This window comes from Grammomys surdaster, unplaced genomic scaffold, assembly GCF_004785775.1.
Source record: "Grammomys surdaster isolate TR1022 unplaced genomic scaffold, NIH_TR_1.0 129, whole genome shotgun sequence".
Taxonomy (NCBI): domain Eukaryota; kingdom Metazoa; phylum Chordata; class Mammalia; order Rodentia; family Muridae; genus Grammomys; species Grammomys surdaster.
In genome coordinates, this window is record NW_021604587.1 from 11,493,515 (window position 1) to 11,512,674 (window position 19,160).

General features: G+C 39.5%; 1 protein-coding gene across 2 annotated transcripts in view; it reads right to left on the reverse strand.

The window, feature by feature from the left end:
• The window catches only part of Slx4ip (SLX4 interacting protein), a 153,115-nt gene that overhangs the window by 124,215 nt on the left and 9,740 nt on the right, over positions 1-19,160 (reverse strand). For both annotated transcript variants that reach the window (XM_028755522.1, XM_028755537.1), the window contains exon 2: positions 16,067-16,124. In XM_028755522.1, coding sequence (XP_028611355.1) covers positions 16,067-16,093 — 27 coding nt within the window. In that variant the 5' untranslated portion in view covers positions 16,094-16,124. The remainder of the gene's footprint in view (positions 1-16,066; positions 16,125-19,160) is intronic.

Genomic DNA, 19,160 nt, shown 5'->3' on the forward strand with positions numbered 1-19,160 from the left:
CTCCTTCTCCTTCTCCTTCTCCTTCTCCTTCTCCTTCTCCTTCTCCTCCTCCTCCTCTTCCTCCTCCTCCTCTTCCTCCTCCTCCTCCTTCTCTCTCACACACACACACATGCACACACAAACACATACATATATATGCACAGACATATGTATGTGTGTGCAGATAGCTTTTGTCTGTTTTCTGAAATCCAAGAGATGGAAGCTGTGGCTCTGCACACAGCAGACAAGCACTGGCATATAACCCCAGCCCTTACATATGTAGTATGTGTCTTAGAATTTAAACTGAAGGAAGGAGATAAGACATTTTGGCATTATAAGGAAAATTGCTACTGGTCCTGACATCTGGAAAATCCAGAATAAACACATGGGTGTTAGTGTTATGTGGTACTTTTTACAATCAGTATTCAGACTGACTAAAACTTAATTTAAAACTCCCCACAATGTTGAAATGGATGACGGGTATATTAATGTTCATCACATTCTTCCCTTTTGTGAAATTTTCCATAAAAGGTTTTCTTTAAAATCTTCACATACATACTCTTCCCATGATTCCTGCTGTGCAAGGCTGATTAATGTAAGTTTTACAGAACACACCCATCTATGGATAATTTTAACTTTTCCTAAAAATAAACATTCTAGTCACCAACCCAAGGAGGGGGCAGAGGCTCAGGAATGCAGTGTCATGGCAGATGGAGAGTCAGTCATTGTGGGAAGTGAAAGCCATGCAAGCAGCATCCGAACTGCTGTACCAGCACCTCACTCCTTGGGACAGCCTTTCGAATAGTAAGCATTTCATCCACTGCTGGAAATGCTGAGCAGCCGGGAGCAAGCAGTGCTCACCCATGACCATTAACACTGCTAAGGCCACAGCACACGGTCAGTTGTTTCACATGCTGTAGAAGTCTGCAGAGTGCTGAGTCAGAAACAAAGATGCAGACTCATAGATGACTAATGACTCTCTGGAGTGCACTCAGTGATTCAAAATTGAAGATTTAAGATTCACACTACTGAAGACTCTCCTGGCTCATAATGTCACCTACAGAGTAGACATCCAGCAATTTTACTAGAATAATAATGATCTTTCCTATTCATCTGCAATATTATGTTTAATCACCATAATACATATACATTGAGGGTTATGAATAACACTAACACGCCTCAACTTTCACACCAATAATAAAACCAGCTGTAAACCACATGGAAAGCAATCATGATTGGCCTCAACCCGAGGAACCCAGAGAACTTCTCACAGATAAGATTTACTACAGCTAACTCTTAAATGTCACTGAGGCCTCTCCACAAACACTCATTATTATGATCTGCAAGGATGTAAGTGTACGGGGATAGCGGGAAGAAAAAAAAAGCAAACCTTTCAGGTCTCTAAATTAGAGACTAGTACTGTCTAACCTCTGGAGGAATCCATGCCTTATTTTGGACAACTGCCATGCCTGAGGGTGGGCAATGATGACTCATGTGGATGAAGCGACAGTGCCCCTGGAGCACAGTTGATGAAGCAAATCTCCACACCTGTTCAACTAGCTTCCAGAAGTTTGGCAGTAGCACAGCACCCTTGCAGGATGTGTCCACTGGGGAATGGGTCACTGTGTCGTACAAAGTGCACTGAGGAGGGAGGAGAGGATGGAGCCCAGCAGAGAGGGAGTAAGATGGAAATATAGAGAGTACAATCCTCTAAGATAGGCCCACAAGGGAGCTGCCTTGGAGTTGGGTCACTTGTAATCAAAAGCTGTCCCCAGACCTTACAAGCTCAACAGTACTCTCAATTCATTCTGAGTCACTCACACTCCCAAGTCATAAAATATCTTTCCCCAGTTCCATTTAAGTTTGTGAGGATTTGCTACTTCCTTCACAAGAGCCTTAACTAATCATTACACCAGGCCGATGCACTTTTTATTTATTGCCTCTACTTACATTCTCTGGGCAGCTTTTGAATGTCTTGACCTACTCTGCAGAGATTCTCATCTCATCCTTGAAAAGCAACATGAGGAGTATGTGCTTACATTGACACTTTTCCTGAGGTAACCTGTGCAGGAACCCAGTTCCCCCCCCCCCCCACCCGTCCCCACTGGTGTCTGAGCCTAGGTGGGACAAGGACTTGGCTCAAGGCTTTCAAAGAAGGCAGCACTTCCTTGGGAAGATGTAGCCATTCCCAGTGGAACAGCTCTACCTCTGTATCATATTCTCCATCTGAACAGTTAGCTTCAAGTGACCCACTCCACTCTTGTCCAAAGACAGTGAAAGGCATGAGGGCAAGGGGCAGTACCCCTGTGAGCACAGCAGCGAAGATAAGCCTTCCCACACTGGACATACCTAAACCCACAGCTTTCTGGAGGAGAGCAAAGGCAAAGGTATCCAGGCCTGAAAACAGGTGCTAACAAGAAGCCAAAGCAAGTCAGGGCAAGGGCGCAGCAGCAGTGTCATCTCAGAAAGCACCCGCTGCTCTGAATCAGCAGCCTCCAAGCACAAGCTAAACTGCTTCTCACTTTAAAAGCTAGGCTTCAAGAGGAGGCAAAGAAGGCAGCCAGCAGAGGTGGAAAAGCCTGGGCTGGCTCAGGCACAGTAGCCTGGGCCTAGGTCTAGGGCCCTGCTGGCCTTCCTTTGAGGGTTAACCATGATCCTTATTTGACTGTAAAAGAACAAAAAGGAGAGTCTACATGGAGTACTACTATGCTTGAGCTGAAGAAGCAGGGGTCTGGAAAGAAGGACTCTTCAAAGCAAAGCAAACGGCAGACTTCAAGCACTGTCTGTCGAGACTCATTAAACGGCTGGTGACTCCAGCAAACACTTGTGTACAACTACATTACTGTGGTGAACAATCTTCCAACACAGCAGATTGAGAACAGCACCTTCAGAATCTTGGACTGTTCTAAGAAACACCTCCAAACTTTGCTTACACAGATCTTCCTTCACCAGACATACAATAAAGATCAACAGACCAGCTGCAAGAGTTTCAGAATAATCAGAACTCAGGTATCTTTGAAAGGAATTTCAAAATAAGCTACTTCATGAAACACTCTGGCAGAAAAATATGAATCACAATGATTAATATTACAGTGATGACTATTACCAGCAATGCCTAGTATTCAGCACAATGGTTACCTAGCACTATGCTAAACACATTATATGCATCATTTTTTTAGCCCTCACAACAGATAACAAAAATACCACACTTAGAGTAGGAGGGGCTGCTGCTGCTGCTGGTCCAGGAACACACTTTGAACACCAGTGCTTCAGCAAGTCCAACTCAACTTCTCTGCTAAGATTCCTGACTCACAGTGGTTCTAACAATGCAACATCAAGGCAGAAGCACAAGGCCCCAGACTTTCCCATCCGGCCTGGTCCACAGGCTTAGCACTATTAGTGTCCAGGTACCTGAACTGAATACTGGACAGCCCACATAACTTTTTCTTTTTTCTACACAACAGTTACTTGAAACACCACATAACTCAAATGATCACACACCAAAATACATTTTCAGACCTGCGCTTAATTTTAAGCCTATTTTTTGAAATAGTTACACCATCCTAGGGATAATTTATAGCATCAAAACAGAAAAACCTGTTTGCCTTGTTTGAATTCCTTATCTTAAAAAATATATATCCTGGTTCTTGTAAGACAACATTAAATACCCAAACATCTTTAAACAACAATGTCAGAAACTTCAATCTGAGGGAAAAAAAACTGTATCAAGTAGCAAGAAACAGAAAGGGACAGAAGAAGAATTCTGTGCTAAGATGGACAATTTTATGAGAAGTGAGTTATGACTACACCTATCTAACCCATTCTAATATTTAAGGATTTCTTTTTTATTTTTAGTTAGGGGAGGGGGAGACAGAGGATAGAGAAGCAGAGAGAAATCACTAGCTTACATGTGAGTATGTACGCCTCTGAAACTCAAAGAGGGCACTAGATCACCTTGAGCTAGAGTTACAGGTGGTTATGGGATAGCCAATGTAGGTACTCCAAACTGACCTCAGGTCCTCTGCAAGGGTAGTACATGCTTGTAACCAGTGAGTCACCTCTCCAGTCCTAACCCTAGGACTTTAATAGATGGGTACAAAAGCTCAAAACAACTCAACTTTCCAAAGGCCACTTAACTTTCCACAGGTTAGTAATAAGGCTCTGACTGGTGTCAGCCCAAATTACTTTCACAATGTCATAAAAAAGGAATTTTACAAATAAAAATTCTAGTATTATGGAAATGCCAGGATATATATATATATATATATATATATGTGTGTGTGTGTGTGTGTGTGTGTGTGTGTGTGTGTGTAAAGGCTAGAGACTCCCTGATTCAACATCTCATTTAATTAAAAAGAAAATCTTGACAATTTCAAAAGACAGCTAATAATACAAGTCTTTCCCTCATCTTTGAATATAGACACTGACTCTACAACAAAGAAGCAAGGTCTCATCCCTCTCCTGGATGTGACACAACATGGAAAACCTAACCATATGTCAGTTATAGAAAACATTAGCAGCTTACGCTGTGTATGTGTCCTTGAGGATGTCACTATCACATGTAAGCAAGCTAAAGCCAGCCATCTAAATGACAAGATGTCTTTTGAAAGCAGAAAGCTACCCTGGAAGAACGGGGTTAGGTCTTGAGTTTGGTAACCTAGTTATTAAGTGTATACATCCAAGTGAGTGACCCCAGGCAATACCATGTAAAGCAGGAACCATACAGCTGTGTCTTTCCCACTCACTGTATAAGTTTGCTTAGTTACACAGAGGTAATAGAAGGCAATGGAGGTTACCTTCCCTTGTCCCTAACCAGCAATCAATACCAAGCACTAAAATCTAACTCTCCTGACTGCTAATCATAGCTACTTGCCACTGTAAGCAGCCCAGGCTGTAAACTGACAGGACACTGAACAGACTGACAGCCACAGCAGCCCATTCAGAAACAGATCAGAAATGTTTCTTTATTCAACTTGGTCATGACAAGGCTATGCAGTGTACAAGCGCTTCTGTTTCACTCTACTGCTTTTAAAGTCTGACACAATTTCTCACTACAAACTCCCTGAGGATAGAGGCAGATGATCAGGCTTGCCTATGTCTCAAATGCCTAACGAGGGCTTTGCAGGCAAAGACAAATAAAGACTTGGTAACTGAAACCTCACATATGAAAAGAATTAGACTAGTCCTCACTCCAAAAAATTATGAGAGCAAGAACAAATAAGAAGTGAAGGCCAAGTCCCTCTACTGCACAGAACATCACTGTAAAACAATTACTGAGGGCTCCATGGCACGCATAGAATGTTATTTTTCCAAACGCTTTCATAGTATTATACCTTTCATTATTAATTTGATATAAAAAAACCCAATGAGACAGATAATACTGTTATTTCTATCTGTAGATAAAAAGGTGGTTACTCCAAGAATTAACATGATTTTGTGTCATTTTAGAAGTGAAACCACAAGATGAACTCAGGAATTCTGGGTAAAATCTAATGTTAGTTTCACATTCTAGTATTCTTTCCTCAAAAACCTGATGATCTAAATTTCAAGAAGTGACGGGGAGATGGCTCAGTGGGTAATGTGTTTGCCATCCAATAATGAGTACCTGGGTTCAGATCCCTAGGACCCATGTAAAGTGAGGTACAGTAATGTGGGTTATAACCATAGCACTTTCAAAGCAAGGCAGGAGACAGAGACAGAAGAATTGCTGAAATTCACAATCCAGCTAGTCTGGAGCATGCACTGGGAAACTAGAGACACAATCACAAACAAAGTGAAAGGTAAGGACCAGACCCAAGGCTGTACTCTCTGATCTCTAAACAGTGTACATGTATGTGCATACATACACAAAAAAATAAATGAATTTCAAGACATGCTATAAAATAATCTATAAAAACAGGCACAAATGACAAAGAATTGTAGAAATAACATCATGAACAAGAGTACATAACATAGAATACATTTTTCATGTAATTGGGGTGCTTAACCTGCTGTCTGCTTCACCAGAATCTTTATGATGTCATACTTTTGTGAAACATGCAATACAGCATTCTTTTCTAATGTCACACAAATATTGAATGTGTGTATATGCATGTGTGTAAATACACAGGGTTGTCAAATAACTGTATAGATAACAAATAGCAGCCAAATGACAGAGAAGTCTTAAGATCAAAGTATTGTCACATGTTGCTCACATGTGACAGAATGACACATGCAGAAGCCTAATTTCCTGTATTACTTAATGGCAATGTTCCGTAAGGTACTCCAGAAGAAATATCTAGAAGGAGAGTAAGTAAGCACTATGAATCTTTAAAATATGTAGGTAATGAGGACATGGCTGCACACTTAAGACAATGTCAGTGCCACAGAATTCTCAGGAACTGTGAACTACAGGGATACACAATACCCACCTCACCCCTAACTTCCTTAACCAAATATCCCCCAAACTGGCACCGACTAGAATATTAAGAAGAGGTAAGGAGGAAGATCAGTAACCAGAACAACATTTGTCAGTCCCTTTCGGCCCCTTCTAACCTCTACTGTTAGGACAAGCCTGGTTCCACAAGGCTTTCCAAAGACGAACGGGACTTTTACTCCCGGCACAGCATTTCTAGATTCTGGAGCCTAGAACAAAGCACTCAGCAGATAGCCTCTGCCACTCTCAGAACAATCTCTCAGAAGCCATTCTGGATAATTCTGGTATGTGACTGTTTCCACCGCAGTGTTCAGTGTGGTGTACGCTAGTAAGCAGGGCTGGATGGAAGCAATAGAAATACATGAGTATAACAGACTCTGGATGTACCTGTGTACACGACCAATGGGCAAACAGAACAGCATTTAAGGTTTCGTGATAATCTGGGACTGAGCCATCCATTTTAAAAGCACTTCAGTCGACCTGCTTCCTTGGATCATAGTAGCTAGAGAAGTTACCTTATAAAATATAGAACAATGATGCCCTCTACAGTCTTCAGAGAGAATCCATACAGTTGGTGAAGGATCCTGAGTCTATCTTTCTGGTAAAGATTTTTTTAAACACTAGAAGATAAAATGAAATACATACTTTGTATGTGCATCAGGAAAAAAAAATTCTAAGAAAAAAAGTGTTACAGTTTAATATTGAAGAGTTAATTAAAACATAATCTTGAATGACATAGAAGCAAACTGTACATGTTGTCATTCTGTTATCTGTTTAAGAAGAATTAATTAGGTAACTGTTGGTGTGCTCTGGAAATAGCTCAGAGGGTAAAAAACAAGCATGAGAACCTAACTTTAATCCAGAGAACTCCCAAAAAAAAGCTGAGAACATCTGTAATCTCAACAATGTGGAGAGACAAACAGATCCCTAGAAATGCTGAACAGCCAGTCAAACTTATTTGCTGAGTTCCCGGCCATTAAGAGACCCCTAGGTAGATCCTAAGGAATGACACCCCAGGTTGGCCTCTGGCTACACATATGTGAACATGTGTACAATAAAGTACACACACATACAACATGCATAAACAATTACAATAAACCAAAGCTGTTTGTAAAAGAATTATTAAAACTATTTTAAAAGCCACTGGGAACACCTATGGCAAGAATAGGCAAAGATAGAACTTAAAGTAAAGGATATACCACAGATTGAAGATGACACATTATCTGACCAGAAAAAGAAGTCATGAGGAAAGAAACACAGAAAGAGTGGTACTGGTCACCTCGGCAATATCCTAGAATATTCAGGTCCTGTGACATAAAAGGAACAGAAGAGAGATACTTCTCCGGGTGTTCTCAGAAAATGTGTGCAACATGTGACAGTAAGTTGCACCTCCTGGCCACTGGACATAAAGTAAGTGTAATTAGCACAGGAAAAATTTGGCTTCTACATCAAAGAAAACAAGACTCATTCATCAGGGAAACCTGGAGCAGACTGGCAAGTAGCATGAACTATGGAAGAAAACCAGAAAAGTAGTAAGAAGGGCAAAGAAACAATCACAGGTCGGGCGACCACAAGAAAAGCAAATACATCAGTGCCACAGGAACAGGTGGGCTGTTTTTCTAAGTTGTAAAATGAAAAATAAGACCATGTCAAGGAGGAAATGGACAGTACTTACCAGAGTGCCATCTCAGAATTAGATCTGATTAAACAAAATGAACTGCTCAAACATTTAAGCAAGGAAACAATGTGAAGAACACAGTGTTGAGAAAACAGCACACAATCCCGAGTGCAGACGCAAGAGTGGCAGCAGAAGGTAAGCAGAGAAAGGCTAGCAGAGATAAGGCAGGTGAGGAAGTGAGGGCTTCCCAGGAGCTGCAGGGAAGAGGAGCAAGATCAAGATGCTAAGAAGAAGATGGACACCTCAAGAGGCAGCAAGGATGAGGGAGGACAGCACAAGCAGTGCAAGGGACCTGTGACTCAACAGTCAGATCAGATGAAAGGGAGAAGCTGAGCCCCGAGTCTGAGGCTATAGCGACGAACTTAAGCAGAAACTACTTAGACACGAGTGGGAGGCTGAGTTTAAACATTTTTCAGTTACCAAAAAAATAAAAAAGAGAAAAAATGCTTTTATTCCAAGGAAACAGACTGTTGCAGGGAGGCCTGAAAACTGACAGAGAACACTTGGTAAAAGAAGCTTTATTTCAAAACAAATACATCTTCTTGTTGCAAAGCCATCAATATCCACAGCAAATCTCCTCTGGTGTAAGAAGGTACGCCAAACCTCCTCAGCCACGGTAGAATAAACTAGGTAATGTCAGGAAGCTGCTAGCAGTTTTGGTCCAGTTCCGTCAAGTAAGCAGCATACACCTAGCTGCACACATTTCCCAATCTGGCAATGCAGCAATACAGACTTGGTAGAAATCAGCAGCCTGCATGCGTGGAGCATGCTGCCAGCCACTACTACAGTCCACATGCCTTCAAAAGAATACCTCTCTCAACAGGAACAGCTGAAGAGGTCAGGAAGGTGGTGAATTTAAGAATCAGGAGAAGAAATATGCTCATGTCCTTCTTAGGCTTTCAAAGCTTGGCAAAGAAAAATGTCTTTGTAAAAATGTTCTCAGGGATGCAGGTCACTCTCCTTACTGAAATGTATTTCTTATAAAGACCAGAATTACTTAAAGTGCTTTTAATTATCCTTTTGGAACACTTCAGTTTAATTTTAACATTTAGAAGGTCAGCAAGTAGAACTCACCCTGTATGAAATACCTGCTGCAATCTTGTTTTCAATGCCACATACCAGATCAATGCATCAACTTTCAAATAAGCAGTGGTGACACAGTCAGTGGCGCATTCCCCTTTAGGTACACCAAAAACCTAGGACACAGGGTGTGAGTGATTCACAGAGGGAAGCTAGCAAGACAAAAGCCTGACAGCCCATCTCTATCCAGCTGTCTCTTTCTCCAGAAATGCAAGGCATTGCTCTTCCCACTTGCTTTCACTATAAAAAGGAAATCACATCAGTTTTTGAGCATATTTGACTTTTTGTGGTGTTCTACAGAATGCAAAGAGTGATGTTAACTGAAATTTAGATCTCAGTATAAAACTAAAACTGCTATCAAGGAGGAGAAAGAAAAAGCATAAATAATAAAGATATTAAGAAAAATTTAAAATATAATAGACTCATTTCTTTTTTAAGCATTAATAAACATTTACACCTATCATTTCAACTTTAGAAAACAACTCAGGCTTTCTACATCAGTATTTCCCCAGAGACCCCAAAGAAAAAGTGGACAGTGTAGACCAGCAAAAGGAGATGCAGTCAGTCTTCTGCAGTGGTGGGAAGGGGCGAAGGGTCACTGCACATTCCCTGTAGAAGACAAAGCCAGATCCACATTCCAGGGAAATTTGGCTGGTCCAAGTTCTCCTTAAATACAGATTGGCCTGCCTGTCACTAAGCCAGGCTCTGTAATCTTCCCAGGCTGCCATTGCTAGGGAGGCCAGGAATCCCTTCTAATTAATCAACTCTCACAACAAAAATTTTCCCACCCACAAAACAGTAAGTTGTGGGGAGGGGAAGTGGGAAAGCAGTTTTCATGGCCAAAAGAATCGTAGACTTTGCTGTAATACCGAACTAATCCAAGAAAACAGATGCAGGAAGCAGAGGAAATGATGTAGAGACAGACAATGAGCTTGGGGGCTTTCGCTGTATTGCTTCTCTGGAGCCCAAGTTAAACATGTTAAATCTTAAAATGTAATTACTGGGAATGAAGCCTGGCAACATTTTACTCTTCTTAAAGCCAGGAATGGGACCCTGAACTTTTCCTGAGGCAGATATCATACACATGATTGGACATTTTAACCAATAATTTATTGTTCTGGTTTCTTTTCTCTAACATTTTGTTTTAATGGACAAACATCTATGATGAATACCTGAGTGTTCATATTTGTTTCTATTGGCTTTGGGCTTGCCTGATGCTTGTAGTCAGGTTAACACAAGGTTAATTTCATTGAATGCTTACTATGACATGCTTTTACAACCATTTAGACCTGTTCTGCCAGAGCCAGCTCGTCTAGCATGCATGAGGCTTTGGATTCTAAGCACTGAAACGTGTGTGTGTGTGTATGTGTGTGTGTGTGTGTGTGTTATCTAATACAATTCTTATTAGCTACCTGCACCTACTTAGCATTTGATATTTGGTTAGTAGAAACTGAGATGTACTACAAGAAATATTTACACACATATTATAAAATTAAAGTAATGTGTGTAAATATATGTATGTCTACTTTGTAGGCAGTGAGACCTGCCTTAGTTATAACTACTTAAATCAGCCCTCTAAAGCATAAGCAGACCGAGACAAATGATGACAAACAGAAGTGCCTGTGTACAAATAAAACTTTATTTTCTAAAACAAATGGCTGTCATGTATGCTTTAGTTTGCTAACTTCTGTCTAAACCTGACTTTTGTTTGATTCTAAAAGTTTATGCAATTAGGGGTATCTTAAAATACTAGGATGGGACGTGTTCAACTGTGATCACTCAGAAGCTTGGAGAGACACGTCCCTGCTGCTACCATTACCTCTAACTAGGAAGAGTCACTGCAGTGTAGGACAGACCTCCCTGCTGTAAACTGCAGGGATTTAGACATCCAGAGATCAGGAAAGCCGCTGCTTCAAGGACTCCCATCTTAGACACTGTTGCCACTTCCTAGAAATCTGGCCTGGAAGGATGTTTATAGATGAGAGTTCAAGGCTAGGGACCCAAGTCGGGGGGGGGGGGGGAGAAACACTCAGATGTGCGAAGGACTGGAGAATAGTTTTCACTTTAAAAAGGAAAAGTTGTTTGTTAAAAAGTTAAATCCATTTCTAAGAAAGTTGTACAAGTAAACCATCCAAACACAAACACACACACACAAAATGGGCACACAATTTGGTCCCATTAGTTGGTCTGCTACTTTTAAACACACATGATCATTCCAAGCTCCAATTATTTTTCGACCCAGGTTGTCAAAAGTAGATGTATCTTTATGAAAACCCTGGATAAATTTATTTTGTTAACATTTTATTTATCCACTGAGTTTCTATATACTATGCAGACACCAATTAAAATGCCATATGAAAAATAAGTCTAGAAGCCGGCATGGTAGTGCTTACCTTTAATCCTTGTACTCAAAGGTAGAGGTAGGTGGAACTCTGAGTTTGAGGTCAGCCTGGTCTACAGAGTAAGTTCTAGGTTAGCCAGGATTATACAGAGAAACCCTAAACTCAGAAAACAAAACAAGACACAAAGACCCCCAACTGCCACTTACCAAAGGCAACAGACTGAAAACTTAGCTATTTCAACTGCTACTAACCATCATGCTTCTATGTTTGAACTGTATTTTCTATTTCCACTTTATATATATCATCTATGGAAAATGAGGACATAATGCTTACAACCATCTTCCCATGCATTTCCCCCCAGCCTTCTGAAATCTGGAATTCACAGTATCATGAAGCTTAGGCTTTGCTCAATGTTGAGCCACAGATTATGTTTACTTTCCTACTTTACACAATTCTCTCTGTACAGTTAAGAGTTACATCATTGCTCTTTTGTTAGTTTCCTAAACTCCTATGACTAAATCATTCCCAACTTCTCTGACAGATGTGGGGGTGGGGGGGGTGGGGGTGGATAATATCCTGCATTTTTTTTTTTTTGTTATCTTGCAAGGAACCCTCCTTCCTGTACTAATCAAAATGACTACACTCTGAAGATGATGCACAGTGATCAGCATGAGATTTGCTTAGCTCCTCAGTGTTCTAATTTGCTATGTTCAGGATCTCATGTCTAATCTGTTTTTACCCCCATGCTGGAGACCGCATCCTACAATAGGGTACACAAGAACAACATTTTCCTGACCTGAGTTAGCATTTTTGAAAATGTCTCTATTCTTTTATACTATGTGCTTCAAGGCTGGATGGTGAAGAGACTTGTAGGTTTTGTTCTCATACATGAGCACTGTGGGTATTAGTGTTCTCCTGTCCTCCTGGCTGCTGCTGCTGAGCGGGCTGGGGCTGCTCAGATTCTTCATCCCCTCCCCTCTGTGTTGTTCTCTTTCTCCTCTCCATCTCCCCCTCCCCCTCCCACCCTCTTTCCTCTTCTCCTCCCCTCACACACAAAGTCTCTGTGTTGTACTTATAAGCACAGTACTTTTTCATTGACTTTGTTGGATTCTCACTCAACCCTTCAAAATAGGAACATTGTGTCCTTGCTGGTAAATTTTATGACAGTTTTTTTTCATGGTGTCCTTTTCTAATATTTGTCTTTTTTCTAGAACTTCAACTTTTCACATCAACACCAAATTCAAATTTTCTTGGGATTTTTTTTTTCTACATTTTTAGAACAATCTTTTGTTTTGGTTTTTGGCCAATGTTCCTCGATAGGCACTGCATTGATATCATCGGAGAATTTGTGTTCTATCGTGTTTTGTAAGTACTCTTTCCTGTTCTCAGGAATGCCTCCTGTTCATAGCACCCTGATCTTGTTTTATCACTAGAACAGCTTTCCTTTGGTAGGAAGCTAATATCAAACTGTACAATTTTCATACCCTCCCTAAAGTCTCTCGAGCTTTCTGAGTTCATTCATTCACTTTAGTCTCTATTTCTTATATTCTAAGTTCCCCTTAAATTTGTGCAGATGCTATTTTTCATTCATAATGGAAACAATGAAGTGGTATTGGAAGCACTGAACATATGGCTGGGCTTGGCTGACTGACAGGCTTTCAAACTCCCATAGGAGCCTATGTGTGATTAACGGATCCCAAACGTAGGTTACACGAATGTCAGAAAAACAGACTATAATTTAAGAAAGTATAGAGATAAAAAGATATTTCAAAATTAAATTCAATAGATGATATCTTAACTCTAATTTTTATGTATCTAAGAACATAATTTCAAACTAAACAAAGAAAATTCAATAAAATTACACAGAGAAATATATAAATATTAAATCACAGTGGGATACTTTAATGTATCTTTCAACTGATTGAACACATGGAAAAAATATTAGGAAGTACATAATAAAGTGATATAACATAACTGTCAAATATGATTTGTTCTACACACACATTTTGTTTATTATATATTACTATACTTGATTTTACATTTTATATACATATAAATAATTATACATATCACACTTTTCAAATGCTTACAGATCAGTACTTTACAGAAACAAAACTTCTCTAAACAGTAATTTAAATAGGATCAATAGAAATTTCCAAACAGAAACGAGATTACAATAACCAATAGACAAAATCATAAATCTTAATGAAATTTAGGAATTATTTGACCAAATGCTCACCTTACTTGCATCCTGTGAAGGATGCAATTAAGTAGGAAATGCTTTGACAGAACCATACAGCTTTAAGTACACACAAAAGAAAAGGTTTGATGGCAGAGGTTTAGGTTCCTGCCTTGAGAACTTAGGAAAGGCAAGGAAGATATACCCAAGTAAAGAAAAGAAAGAGTATAGATAAGAAATTGGTGGTTATCTGAAAAGAAGAGTAAAAGTAACAACCCCCATAGCAATATCAATAACCATGACTGGATGAGGGTCAAGCCTGGGCTGTCAGGATCTAGAGCCAGGATGTACTGGGGAAGTTGGAGAGCTGGACTCATAAGGCCTCAGAAACACTGACAGGAAGTGGGGACTTAGAACTGGAGCCACTTGCATTGAGCGTAGAATTGGGGAAAATTCCAATGTGTAGATAAAACTTTTAAGCTCAGTTTGTTTTAAGTTCAGTTAGCCAAAGGTTTAAGTTTTCCAGAGCAGGAGCTAATCAACAGAGCTTTCTACTTCATTCCTTTAAGAAACAGTGACTGACATTTGTGAAAATGTAACTAAAACTGCTTTTCTCTGTACCCAATGGTTCCATTCATCTAGACCCTTGGGAGCAGGGAGGGGAGGAAGAAACAGCAAGGAGGTAAAGTATCTACACAATGCCAAACCACCAGTCCCAGCTAACATCAAAAGGAGAAACCACCTACACAAAATCAGAAAAGAATCATGAGATTTTTTTTTAAAGTTAGTATTTTAAGTCAGTAATCAATCTTCCCAGCCCCTCCCTTCTCCCCTCTTTCTCTAGGGTCTTACTATGTAGACCAGGTTAGCCTAACCTAACAGATGTCTACTACCTCTCTCTGCCTCCTGAGTGCTGGAATTAATGCCACATATCACCAGACATTTATTTACTTTTGTCTTTTGAGACAGAATCTTGCTACTCATTAAAATTGTTCAAACTAGTATTCTAAAGACAACTTAATATCTTTCTAGACACTAGAAGTCTAGAGGAAAATCAAGATACATTTTTGCAAACAAATAGTGAATGTTCTCTACTTAGACACCCTTATGAAATACTCAAGAGTATATGTATCCCAGAAGTAATTGTAAACAATTAAATGTATAAACACATTAGTAAACTAGATAAACTCTGATTTAGCTAAGATAAAATAATAAATATATTGTTTCATAGCTAATTATTTTTTTAAAGATTTATTTATTATATACACAATGCTCTGCCTGAATGTATGCCTACAGGCCAGAAGAGGGCACCAGATTACATTATAGATGGTTATGAGCCACCATGTGGTTGCTGAGAATTGAACTCAAGACCTCTGGAAGAGCATCCAGTGCTCTTACCCTCTAAGTCACCTCTTCAGCCCAATCTGGTTAATTAAATACTGGAATTGACCCTGTTATTGTTGTTATTTTTAATTGTTACATGTATTTGTGTGCATGCAAACAAAAACTGAACCTGCAGAAATTGGTTCTCTCCCACCACCATGTGGGTCTCAGTAGTACACCTGAGGATCAATCAGGCTTTGTGCCAAGGGCCTTTACCTGATGAGCCATCTTATTGGTCTACCTTGGTGTTATGCTATGTAAGATAACACCTCTACACAGAACTAAGAGAACAGCCAATATATATTAAATTATCTCCAACAGCTCACATAAAGTATTTATCACGTCTTCCACTGACGTTCTTCACATAGAATCCTTTATCACTTTATCACTTTGAGCTTTCTCAAAGGCTCACTCACATGTTCATACTTACATCACTTTCTTAGCCCAGGACCACCACAGAGACAGGACCACCTGTCTAGGAATAGAGAGCTGCCCATAGTGGGCTGAGGACTCCCTGCATCAATAAATAAACAACACCCTTCTCTTAGATATGGTCACAGGCCAATCTAATCCAGGCAACTCCTCACTGAGGCCTTCCTCAGATGCCTCTACTGTGTGTTAAGTTGACAATGAAGGCTGAGGAAGCAGAAGCCAATCAGGAGCACTCTCTCAGATATACCCAGATCCAACAGCATTCTCTACTGCTTTGATTTTGGCCTGTTCTGTTATCCTCAGAAGTCATGAACATTCAGCATGAGTGATTGCTATTAGCACTGGGAACAGGGTTATATCCAAAAAGTATCCTAAATAAAAGGTTTTAAACAAAGACTCCCTTATAAGTGTAATAATTATTACTTTTCTCTCATCCATCTCTTCTTAAAATTTTGATGTTATCTACTTAAAATTTCCATAACTGTACATTTAAACAGTAGAGATCAACTAAAGAACATCAAAATTCATTCAAGTGAAGGTGAGTGACCTTTTAAAGGCAGCTACTGAGCATTACTTACTTTAATAGCAAATTTCTTGGATGCCATGGTTTACTGACTTCCACATGAGGTATAGAACCTGCAGAGAAGAAAAAAGAATGTTATAGTTAGATACATCAACATATCACTTTGGAGGGATGTTTTATACAAGATTTGACTTAATAAAATAACAGTAAGAAGTGTGAGATAATATTTTAATTCTAATTGTCCTTAACCAAAATGTTATATACAGTGATCTAATATGGTAATGTAAAAACTGACCAGAAGCAAATGCACACACTCAGATAGCTTCCCTACAGCACTCTACCAAATTTTACAACCATGTCACATTTACCCCGGGAATGTAAAGGTGGCTTAACATCTAAAAAGTAATCACATATCATATAATCATAGAATTTGAGTCACAGAATGCACAGAAAGAAGAAAGTACTAACTCTTACAAGTTGTCCTCAGGCCCGTGCCAGGAAAGGGAACCTACGCCTGACACTGCCTGGAGGTCAAGTACTAGAGGCAGAACAGCCCAGAAACCCAATATAGAATCTAACACAACTGATTATTAAAAAAAAAAAAAAAAAGTCAAGGAAATAATTCCAAATAATATTTGGCTATACTCATAAATTGATATATAGCCCAATTGTCATCAGGGAAGTATTACTCAGCAACTGATGAGAGCAGATGCAAAGACTCACAACCAAATACTAGGTAGAGCCAGGGGAACCCCACAGAAGACGGGTAGAAAGGATTGTTGGAGACCAAGGATACCAGGGGAATTGACTAAGCAGGGATCGTGGAGGCTCACAGAGACTGAAAAGGCAAGCAAGCAAGGTCTCTCAATGTGAGCTAGGTCCACTGCATGTACATTATGGTTGGTTAGGTTGGTGTTCTTGTGGGACTCCTAACAGTGGGACTTGGGTAAATCTCTGAACTTTTGCCTACATGTGGGACCCTTTTCCTCTTACTGGGTTGTCTCATTTAGCCTTGATGTGAGGGTTTGTATCTACTCTTATTGTGACTTGTTATACCATGTTCAGTTGATATTCTGGGAGGCCTGCTATTTTGTTTTTGGTTGGTTGGTTGGTTGGTTTTAGTTTTGTCTTTTTTTTGTTTGGAAGGGAAATTGAGGAGAGGGAAGGTGGAGAGGAGTTAGGACTGGGAGGAATGTACTGAAAGGAAACTGAAGTTGGGATATAATGTAGAAGTGAAGAATAAAAAAAAAAAAACAGAAGAAAAAAGTTGATCCTCTGACTTTTAAACACATGCTGTGGTATGCACATGACCCTATATTCTCTCCCTTCCTCCTCCCTCCCCCCTCACACACACACAACCAAATAATAGTAACAATTAATAAAATACTTTTAAAGAGAAAAACCCATGGGTAGAATTAGACATGAGTAACTATATCCTCACACAAAGATGAGCAAAGACAATGTCTTCTCTTACAACTTTTATTCAAAAGAATAGGAAGAAATCAAACTGCTTTCTTCACAAATAACTTGTTCTTGCATCCAGAGAATTGTCTCTCTCTCTCTTCCTTTTTTCTCTCTCATCTGTCTCCCTCTCTCCTTTCCTCTTTCTTATATACACATACACAAAAAAATTGGTTACAAATAATAAACAATGTTCAGGAGGTTGGTGGCATAATTGGATTTTACATTTTCACAACCATTTATTTGGCCAATTTTAATTTTAGCTTTTTACTGTTGATTTGTGTGTGAGGTGTGTGTGGGGTGTCTGCACTCCTCTGGGCATGTACATGTGTGTACACAAGTGTGGAAATCTTAAGGAAGTCTCCGCCAATCTCTCTCTACCTTATCTTTTGAACTCTCATTGACCTGGAATTAAATGACTCAAGTAGCTTAGGCCAATGAGCTCTACTCTTCCAGCTCCCTCTGCCTCCCCAGCACTGGGATTACAGACCCTGTTACCACTAGCCTCAGTCTGTATGACAGTATCTAAGATCCAAACTCATGTCCTTATGTTTGTACATTAAGTATTTGACCAACTGAGCCATCTCCTTATGAGAGCCAGCACAAACTCATAGAATGAAAGAAAATATATGTGTATCATACAACTGATAAGGAATTCACATCCAAAATACACAAAGAACCCTGATAAAACAAAACACAACCAAATATCATAGTTTGAAAATGGGCAAAAGACTTAAACATTTCTTCAAAGATTTTAAAATTGTCAATAAACACATGTGAAACAGTACCAAATTAGCTATTAAAGAAATACAAATTAAAATTATACTAAAATGCCACTCGCTTTATATCCTCACAGATGGCTAAAATCAAAACAGAAACAACACAAGGTGCTTACAAGCTGGAATTCTCATGCACTCCCAGTGGGAATGTAAAATGTTTTCAACTATGCTTTTTTTCATAGGTCTGCAAAATGTTAAGAGTTGTCAGATGACCAGAATATACCAGAGACAAATAAAAGTATTATTTCTAAGAAAAGAACACAGAGGAGTTTCCCAGCAGCATCATTCAAAATAACTAAAACATAGAGATGAACCAAATATCAACTGATGAATAAGCAAAATGTGGTATATTGTTTGTCATTAAAAGGAAAAACAATCCCTTTTATCAAATCAAAGGATCTCTAGTCTAGAAAATTACAAGCATGTAGGTAACTCTACTAAAGACACACAGAAAGAAACTAGGGGACATTACAAGCTGAGACTTTCTAAGTCACATGCTTCCTATCCTACCTAAATGATCCAAAATGAAAATCCACATTTAGGGAACTGGGCTGGGCTGATGAAAACAAAAAACAAACAAACAAACAAACAAAAAAGGACATCTGAGGTTCTCCAGGAAGCAGCTATACAGATGGGACTAAAACAAAGTCCACTGCCATGAGACCAATGGACGGGCTAGTCAGCATTTCAATGTTCCAGCTCAAGTATAAACCAGAAGTCACCCACCCAGATCTTAGCATGAAAGAAACCCAAACAACCAAGCCAAACAAAAACCTAAATGAAAAAGAACTTTCAGGAGGTAAAAAAAAAAAAAAACCCCAAAGCTGTGATAGGTGAAATGGAAAAAAACATTACTAGAAAGCTAGCTGGACAATCAAGTTGAGTAAATCTCTCAGAAACTTCAGCAAA